At 42.4% G+C, this 9,619-nt stretch overlaps 1 protein-coding gene across 5 annotated transcripts in view; it reads left to right on the top strand.

Moving 5' to 3' along the window:
- Positions 1–9,619, top strand: part of PPEF2 (protein phosphatase, EF-hand calcium binding domain 2) — a 27,493-nt gene that overhangs the window by 15,564 nt on the left and 2,310 nt on the right. For 4 of the 5 annotated variants that reach the window (XR_001361645.1, XM_014537843.1, XM_014537845.1 and 1 more), the window contains 5 exons: positions 3,524–3,910; positions 4,710–4,895; positions 5,961–6,103; positions 8,308–8,414; positions 9,320–9,483. Coding sequence is in view for 4 of the 5 variants with exons in the window: in XM_014537843.1 (XP_014393329.1) it covers positions 3,524–3,910; positions 4,710–4,895; positions 5,961–6,103; positions 8,308–8,414; positions 9,320–9,483 (987 nt within the window). In the remaining variant the exon portion in view is untranslated. The remainder of the gene's footprint in view (positions 1–3,523; positions 3,911–4,709; positions 4,896–5,960; positions 6,104–8,307; positions 8,415–9,319; positions 9,484–9,619) is intronic. The other variant, XM_014537849.1, reaches the window with a different exon arrangement.

Raw genomic sequence — 9,619 nt, 5'->3', positions numbered from 1 at the left:
ATTAGACCAGCAACTTTCAGCCTTTTTTTAACTCATAGCACATAAAATTCTGTGGTACACCAAAAAATATATTTTTTACTGATCTGACAAAAAAATAGGTATAATTTTTATCCATTCACACTGAATGGCTATTGTGTTAGCTGTTGTCATCTTTTTTTTACTAGTAATTTGACAATCTAAGGGAAAAGAGGTCAGTGTCCCTGACTAAATGTTCAGGTGTTGCATGTTTTAGATTCTATAGTTTTTCTGGCAGAAATTATGTTTCTATAATTCTTATGGCACACCAGTTCGAAAATTGCTGCATTAGACCATTAAAAGGAGAAGGACTGAGAATCCACGGCTGGGCTCAGGGAACAAGTTGCTGTGACCAATTAGTGATGTTTGCCATGGACATGAAAGTGAGGAGCTGGTACCATGTGTTTCCATCCCCGATCTAATAACTGTTGGAGTAGAGAAGCCATAAGATACCATACACGTGTAAGAGTCTATGATGAAAAGAAAACCGTTCTGTTACTTACAGTTATACAACCTTGGACAAGTTACTTAACTTAGTGTAACCTCAGTTTCTAAAACTGTACAATAGGGATGTGAATAACTATATCATAGATGTTGTGAGAATTAAATGAAAATATATGTGCATCTGCCTTACAAAATTTATACTCAGTAAGTGGAAATAGTATTAACTCCATTTGGCTGAAGTAGCAGACAACTTCAAATAATAATGGCTTAATATTTATTTGTTTCTCATGTAAATAAAAGCTGGAGGCCAGTAGTCCGGGACTGGTATAGTAACACCACAAAGCCATCGGAGACCCAGGTTCCCAGGTTGCATTATGGCCCAACATGGCTGCTTGAGCTCCAGGCATCATGACCCCAGTCTAGCCAGCATAACTTAGAGAGCAGAAGAAAGGCATGCTTCTCCCCTTTAAGGACATTTGTTTGTACGCACAATTTCTGATCACAGCTTTGTCATAGGTCAACACTTAGCTGAAAGGCAGGTTGGAAGCTGTAGTCTTTATCTCAGGGGGTGTCTGTAAGAATCCGGGTTTCTATTACTAATGAGGACAGATAGACAGATGTTCGTGTAACAACACTGCTCAGTCTGTCCCTGTGGCTCCCAGGTGCACGCCTTTCTTCCCACACACACAATCATGTTCATCCCCTCCCAAAGGGAGTCTATACTCAAGTCTCATCCACTTGCATCCAGCTCCAAAGTCTGAGGTTTCTGGATTCAGGTCCTATCTACTTGGTTTGACTATGGTTCCTTGAGGTCTGATGACTAAAAGATGTTATGTGTCCCTGCGCACCAAACTCTATGTGGGGAAGAGAAAAGGTTAACCACTTGGCAAAGGTGGAAGAGGGGAGGCCGGCAACATTTTCAGTAGCTCCCTGCAAAATAACTCTCAGTGTCTCCACAGCCTCAGCCCTTTCGTGTTCTTGACTGAGAGGGAGGGTCCCAGGTGATGTAAAACCAGCTCTTAGTATTTCCTTTGTCAGTTCTGCATGTTGTCTGGTACCTCATTGTCCTTGTGTTTTTTGTTTGTTTCAATTCAAACATTTCTATTCCGCTGCATCCAGGTAGAGACAGCAAGTTATGAAAGATCAGAGTATCTCATGGGAAGAATCACATTTAATTATGTAAATTAGGAGAAGTGGGGACTTTGGGAAAGATTGCTAGAGCTTCCTGTGGCTTAGCAAAAAGCTAGCTTCCCAGCAGTTGGTTTGCAAAGCTCTGGGGAGGGGTGATGTCTCGATCTGAGTTCAGGGCCACTTGGAAGGAAAACACAAAGAAAATACACTCTGGGGCCAGTTACCTGGATTCAGCCCTGGTATAGTCTTGGTATCTCTGTGCCTCAGTTTTCTTATCTCTACTATAAATAAGGATGCTACTTCATCCAGGTGTGACAGCCAATGAATTAATTCATGTGAAACTGTAGAGGAGGATGGTATTTTATAGGGGTGGCCTCAGGGTTAAGCAATTAGTTCATATAAAGTGCCCAGGAGAGCACCTACTTGGAAAGGGCTCTCCATGTGTTAGCACTGCTATTCTCCTTAAGAATCAAAGCTAGGGATGCCTCATGGAGCAGATAATAATATCCTTAAAATAAAGGTACCCGAGGGGGACTGATAGTCTGGCCCTCGATGTGAGCTGGCAACGAAGAGAGCAAGAGGTGATTGAGTCCATTCACATTTTGTGGCCTTTCACTCTCTATGCCCAGCACTGGACCTGCCTAGGAAATACTTAGCACTTGTCCAGTGTTAGAGAATAACCTCTGTTCTGTTCTCTGTAATCTGGACTCCTCCTCAAACATCACTCAGGTTCTGCTGACCCTCTCTGAGTGGGCTTCTTTGTTCTTACCCTCAGCCAGTCCACGCCAGGCCATGGTTTCTGGTGTTCTTATATCTATTTGCAGAAGGCTCTTGTTCTCTGATTCTGTGTTGCACAGATATCCCGCTGTGCACCAGACCTTTGTCACTGATACCCCTGTGGGAGGCGTGTTCCTCAGTTTTCACTGTGGCACGCAGGCATGCCACAAATGGCTGCTCAAGGCCACAGCTCTGCTCTGTGGCCTGGCCCCTCTCTTTCCCATGATCAGATTTCTTTCTGCTTGTGTCCTCTACGTTCTTATCCTGGTCCCAGTACCATGATGACTCTGAGTCGGTGAGAGGGACCATACTCAACCCCTCTTCCCAATTAGGCTGAAAAGAGTTGTTCCCTGCCCCGGTGAGCTAACAAGTGAGCTAGCACTCCTGTAAAATGTGATCTCACAGCAAGTGTCAAGATTTCCCTGTTCCTACATTTCTCAGCCACAAGCTGCCTTTCTTCTCCTCTGCTGTAGTATCTGTGAAACAACAGAAAAGTCAGTAAGGGCTCGTCTTCCTGAGAGAGAGGTGCCCTTTTTCATCCTTGTCTAAAATCACTAAGCTCCCAGAGAGAAACCATGACATAGGTTAGCATTTATCCAGTTATCTGTGGTGAAGGACCAGGCTTCATAATTTTCCAATTTTTAAAAATATATTTTTATTGATTTCAGAGCAGAAGGGAGAGGGAGAGAGTGATAGAAAGATCAACGATGAGAGAGAATCATTGATCGGCTGCCTCCTATACACCCCACACTGGGGATCGAGCCTGCAACCTGGGCATGTGCCCTGATTGGGAATCGAACCATGACCTCCTGGTTCATAGATTGATGCTCAACCACTGAGCCATGCCAACCGGGCAATTAATTTCCAATTTTTCACAGATTAATATTTTCGTAAAATCTGAATGACTAGAAAAATGAAATTCAAACAAAAAATACAAGGCCACTGATCATGTGCTTGAGTGCCATAGCACTACCAACTGGCTATAGAAGTTTCTAAAGGCTCACTCCCAAGTTCTGTGCCTCTCTTGTCCGGGGTCAGGACAAACCGTTCACAGGCCAGCACTTACCTGTGGACCCCAGTGTGAGGAGCATTGGCCTGATGCTCAAAAAGGACCTCTGGTTTCATTCCCTCACCTGTGTTTTCTGGACATTTGTAGATTGTTTCCACCTTGAGGTGCAAAACAAGAAAAGAGAACGAGAAGCAAGCGGAGGAGAAGGGAAAAGCCAAGCAGACGAGCTCTGCAGGGAGCCTCGCCCCGTGGTTTCTCCCCCAAAGCTGCTCTCTCCCCTCTTCGCCCCTTCATCTCAGCTCCCACAAGACCCACAAAGCTGGACGCTCCTCCAGCGTCCCCTGCAGCACCCCCCTGGACCCCAGAGGGCTCTCCCGGCAGGCGAGGCGCTCCGTGGACCTGGAGCTGGAGAGGTGCCGGCAGCAAGCAGGCTTCTTGGTGATCAAGGAGAAGGAGGAGCCCTGGGTCTTCAACCCAGAAGCTGACTCTGCAGCTGGGGAGCTGCTGGAGCCCACTCAGGAGGAGTGGAGGCAGGTGGGTGTGGCCCGGAGCTGCTCCCTAGGATTTGGCTGCCACCAGGAGGGACCAAGGATTTAAAGAAACATCAAATCTCATCTTTCCATGTAAATTCAGGGTATTTTTTTTTTGCCCGCCTTTCTCTATCCCTGGTGTTAGAACATCCCAGGAAGAGATTAGTATTTGCCTAATGACTCATATTTTAGAGTTTTGTGAAGGATGGGAAGATGTAGGCTCCATTGCCTGAGTAAACTTGGTTTAGTGACCTAACATCGCTGGGGTGAAAGGTAAGCCACGATTTCTTGGATGCTATTGTTTTATTTTTTGTTTGTTTTAATGTGTCAGAAAGATGGCTGCTGTAGCTCAAAGCCAAAGGGCTGTCAGTAGCTTCTGTCCTCCTCTGTTATCAGGCAACCAAAGGCTTTTCCAAAGTCTCTGGAACTGTGTCACATGGCTACCCCTAGCTGCAAGGGTGGCTGAGAAAGCAAATATTTAGCTTGGCACATTGCCACCCCAAACGCCCAATCAGGGTTTTGTTAGCAAGGAAGAAGAATGGATATTAAGGATGTATTCATAGTGCTTGCCAAAATAGAGGCATACCTCGTTTTAGTGCACCTCACTTTGTTGTGCCCTACAGATGTTGCATTTTTTTTCCCAATTGAAAGCAAAACCTTCCATCAGCAAAAAGATTACAACTCGCTTCATTGCTGTTCCTTCTGCTCTTCTTCCTCCTCTTCTTCTTCCTCTATTCATAGAAATGACTCTGAATGAGGGTCTGTCTAGTTTTTAGGGAAGACACCACCTCTGTTCTCTCCAGGTTGTAGATATTCTGTGGAGTGATCCCATGGCTCAGGAGGGCTGCAAGGCCAACACTGTTCGAGGAGGAGGCTGCTATTTCGGGCCGAATGTGACAAAACAGCTGCTACAGAAATACAACCTGCAGTTCCTGATCCGCTCACACGAGTGCAAACCCGAAGGCTATGAATTCTGCCACAGCCGCAAGGTGGGTGGGCCCTCGGCAGTAGCACAGGAGCGGTCCCTATTGCTCCTCCCAGGTCTGGATTAGCGAAGACTTCTCACAACCAACTGTGCCTTGTATTTTTTACTCACTTGCAAACCATAACTGGGTCCTTCGCAGTAATTTATCCTTGGCTTTTAGAGCCTCTTTAAAATTCAGTTTTGTTTGAGGCCACCACTCACCAATACCCTGAGAGGAGAGTAAGGGGAAGTTTGCTTCCATCTCATGGATGCAAATATGGTCTGGGGTTTTCCCCACCACATCTCTGTTCTTTCAGTCACATTGCTCGCTGTCACGTGTCTCAAACAGCAGCACAGAGTAACAGGACTTCTCACTGTGCCCCAGGCAGGGATTCTGGATTGTTTGCTCCTGCCTAACCTTTGGGCATCTCTAAATCCTGCAGTGTTTGCCTAGGGGCTAATACCATTCGGGTGAGAGTATTCCCAGGAATACTAATTCTACAGGAGAATAACAGTTTTCCATGCAGAAAAAATAAGAGATCAAGTAATATGAGAAATGTTTAGTTAAATACTTATATAAGTTTCTTTATTGCAGGACTTCTCAGGACTTTTAATTTCCTATATTCATTGTAAATCTCCAAAAAGAGATGCAGTGTTTAGCATTTTCCAATATATTGACAATGGAAACTTTTTTCACAGAGCATCTTGGGGGCTCCGCACTGTGGGAAACTGCTTTGAGGCCTCCCACCAGCTAGTTAGCAACTTATTTGCGTGCTGGTTATAATGGCCGCCTCAGCTCATTGGGCCCAGCTGGCCTCTCAGTGGAATCAATGAAGTTTTTCCTCTGACTCCTCCTAGTTTTACTTGGGACAAAAATGTGAAGAAAGTATGTTGTGGATGTTCTATCAGAATTCAAGTTTTTATTACTTGGGTCACAGCTCCTGCCCTACTAGCATTAATGACTTTAAATAAATCCATAGGTGAGGTCAAGGAGAAATAGCAGCCCCTGAAATTGGGTTGGACCCTCTAGGATGGAGGGCAAAGAGTTCTCCAGTGAACCTGAGTGGCTGTCTCTCTTCTCTTGATTTAGGTGTTAACCATCTTTTCTGCTTCCAACTACTATGCAGTTGGCAGTAACAGAGGGGCCTATGTCAAGTTGGGGCCAGCCCTGACCCCACACATCGTGCAGTATCAAGCTAACAAGGCGACCCACATGCTGACCATGAGGCAAAGGCAAGACTTTCCCATGAGTGATTTCAGAAAAGCAGAATTATAGTGTTTATGGAACCTTTGAAGTGTCAAATGTGACTACATTTATCTAAATTCTAAGTGAGAATTCAGAATTTGGCTCTTTCAGAAGTAAGGCGGATCTATCATAGACATTATAGGCGGGGGCCTCTTCCTTCTCCACACACCCCATAATCTCTACCTCCTCATCATTAATGGAAGGAACAAGTTTGTTTCCTGCAAATTTGCTTTTATTGAAGTTTTTCTCAGTGGGTGCATCGTGGGTAAAATTCATGGACCAGCCACCAAGTCTTCCCAGGATCACTCTTCTGTTCTCTCTCATCCTTAAAGAATTTGTGCTGTCCTAGCAACCCCAGCCAAAGGTCCTTGTACTCTCTGGGGATTTGGCAGATGGATTTCAGTGTACACAACCTGTTAACAATGGCCCTTTCCTCCTGGGAAGGAAATATATAACAGTACTTAAATGGCTTTTGTTGGGATGATTCTGAGTTGTAATCTTAGTTAGAACATACCACACATTAAGTGTTATTATAAACCATATATGTCCCACAATGAACTTATGAAATACATCATGTAATAATTTCTACTTTTAGATATGAAATTATTAAGGAACAGAGGTTAAATCAGCTGGCCCATGGTCACACAGCTAATAAGCAGTGAAAGTTAGCCTTGACCCAGGTAGTCTTATTTAAGAACTCATACACTTATTATGCAATACTGCCTCCCACCAAAAAGTGGGCTCCAGAATATAAAGCTACTAACAGATACAGTTTTAGTGATACTAAACCAGCTTTTAAAATTATCAGATGAACTAAATTCTAAATCAAAACAAAGTTAGTATAAATCCATTGAAAAGAACACATTAATATTTAGCATCTGCCTTGTGGAGTGCTATAAAAATACATTATTTTAAATCATTCTTGAGTCCAAAACACTCAGAGTTATTAAACAGTCAATTTAATTTAGAAAATTAAGGCCAGCATTACTTTAAAAAGAAATAGTATATGAAAATTTAAACTCACCAAACAATAGTAGTTAAACCTACTGTGCAGCAGAATCATCTGTGGAGCTTTATAAAAAAAAAATCAGTCATCTGAACCTGCAGCAGAATCATCTGTGGAGCTTTATAAAAAAAAAAAAAAATCAGTCATCTGAACGTCATCCCAGTTCCACCAGATTAGAGTATCCAAGGGTGGGCCCCAGGCACCCAAAATGCCATGATTTCATATGATTTCAGTGTTGTCACTACAAGAGGAGTCACTGTAGGGAATCCTATAAATAATATGTTTAATAACATAGTGAAAGATCACTCAGCTCTTTGAAATATTCATTGATTGCATCAAAGCAAGTACAACAGCACCCAGAAGTCACTTGTCCAACGACTTCAACTATTTGGACCACAATGGAGAACTTAGAGGGAAGGGGGAAGTGCTTCTGACCAGCCATAATTGATGTCTTGTTGTACAAGAACTCAGGATCATGTGTTTTACTTAGAGAAATCCTCACTCAGAATTCACTTACTTTTGGTGTAAACCCACATCTCACAGTAATAGGTTAGCCAGCCTGGCGTCCACCTGTCAAGATTGATTCCTAGCTCCACCCCTTATTAGCTATGTGACCTTAGGCTTGTTACTCACTCTGTAATGGGCATAATAGTCTTACCCACCTCAGTGGGTATTGTAACTATGAGAAAAGGAAATAAGTGTTATTTTGTTAGTCATAAATCTTGCCTTGTGACTGTTTAATGTAATAATAAATTACAAGGAAAGCATGATTTTGAAAACATATCATTTATTGAGTGCTTTTTAAGTGCCAGGCTTTCTTCTAAGTGCAGTACATGAATTTACTCTTTTACTCTTCACAATAATCTTGTGAGGTAGGTAACATTTTTATCCCTATGTTGCAGGCGGGCAAACTGAGGTACAGTGAAGTTACATAACTTTACCATAGTATTCTATACTGGGCAGGACAGCAGCATCCCACAGAATACTTCACATTTATCCTATTTGTGCACAGCAGGGAAAAGTGGGGCAGCAGGGGGCCGGGGGCAGAAGTAAGAGGTGGAGCTCTTCCCTCAAACACTGAGCCCTTGGGAAGCTGGGATATTAAGGACGAGAGAGGCAAAATATAGTAGAAACCCATGACTATTTCTTCTTTAGTAAAATGTTCCTTTTTTTCTTCTGTGCCAGGATTAGCAGAGTAGAGGAGTCAGCTCTAAGAGCTCTGCGGGGAAAGTTATTTGCTCATTCCTCAGATCTTCTTGAGGAATTTAAGAAGCATGATAATGGTAAAACAGGTAAGTTAATCAAGTAAGATATTCATAAGAGAAGGAAGCTGGTAAAAACAAACAAAAACTTGTTTCGCAGTAGTTAGCAAATAAATATTTGCTGAATGAACAGATGGCCAAAAGACTTCTTTGATTACTTCCTCCATTTAATTCAAGTTAATGTCCCAGTTATCTTTTCTAAATATTAAAATTCCATGCTCTTAACAATATGAACTTGGCTAAATATAGATGGAGATGGTGAAAAGAAATGAAGTCAAGGGAAGGGTGACAAGGCCAGAACTAAGCAAAAAACAACAGGTGGGGCAAGTTACAGAAGTTTGCCCAAGATTAGCAAATTTTAATGATTTGACTTCTTGTTGTTCTCATGTGTATTTATCTGTTCTTCATTCTATTATAAAAACTGGCAATTTTGTCTTTTGGAATGTGTAATGGACATTAACTACATGTACTCATATTAAAAAACAGCAGTAACTGTCATACAGTCATAACAATATTTTTTTCCTATACAAGTAAACAACCAGTGCTGTATTTGTATAATGGTTTTTCCTGTTATTTGTCTGAGTTTTGTGTGATTTCCAGTAGCATTGCCAAATATGGCAAATAAAAACAGAATGCCAAATTAAATTTGAATTATGGACAGATGATAAAAATCTTTAAATATAAGTATGTCCCATGCAATATTTGGGATATACTTATACCTCGTGGTCTGTCTGAAATTTAAATCTAACTGAATAGCCTGTATTTTATCTGGCAACTCTACTTTCATGACCATGACCAACAAAAATAGTGACAGTGCCTAATGTTTTTATGACCTACGGATAGTAAGAAGGATGTCAGCTTAAAATGGTACCCACTGTTGGGCAGGAGACTGGGCTTATAGGTGACAAGACAACAAGTTAGCCCTTTTCCTGTAGGTTTAATCACCCTGAGTGACTGGGCAGCCGCTGTGGAGTCTGTGTTGCATCTAGGACTGCCATGGCGGATGCTGAGGCCACAGCTGGTGAACAGCTCAACAGATAACATGCTGGAGTACAAGTCCTGGCTGGAGGACTTGGCCAAAGAACAACTGAGTCACGAGGTAATGATGAGAAAATGGTGGATGAGGGCATATTGTGGACCATGAAGCCCCTTATGGAGAACTTTGTGTTTTTTTGTATTTTTAAAAAAATTTTTTTTATTGATTAAGTTATTACATATGTGTCCTTATCCCCACG

The sequence above is a fragment of the Myotis brandtii genome, unplaced genomic scaffold, assembly GCF_000412655.1.
Source record: "Myotis brandtii unplaced genomic scaffold, ASM41265v1 scaffold1038, whole genome shotgun sequence".
Lineage (NCBI taxonomy): Eukaryota > Metazoa > Chordata > Mammalia > Chiroptera > Vespertilionidae > Myotis > Myotis brandtii.
This window is presented reverse-complemented; position numbering and strand designations above follow the sequence as displayed.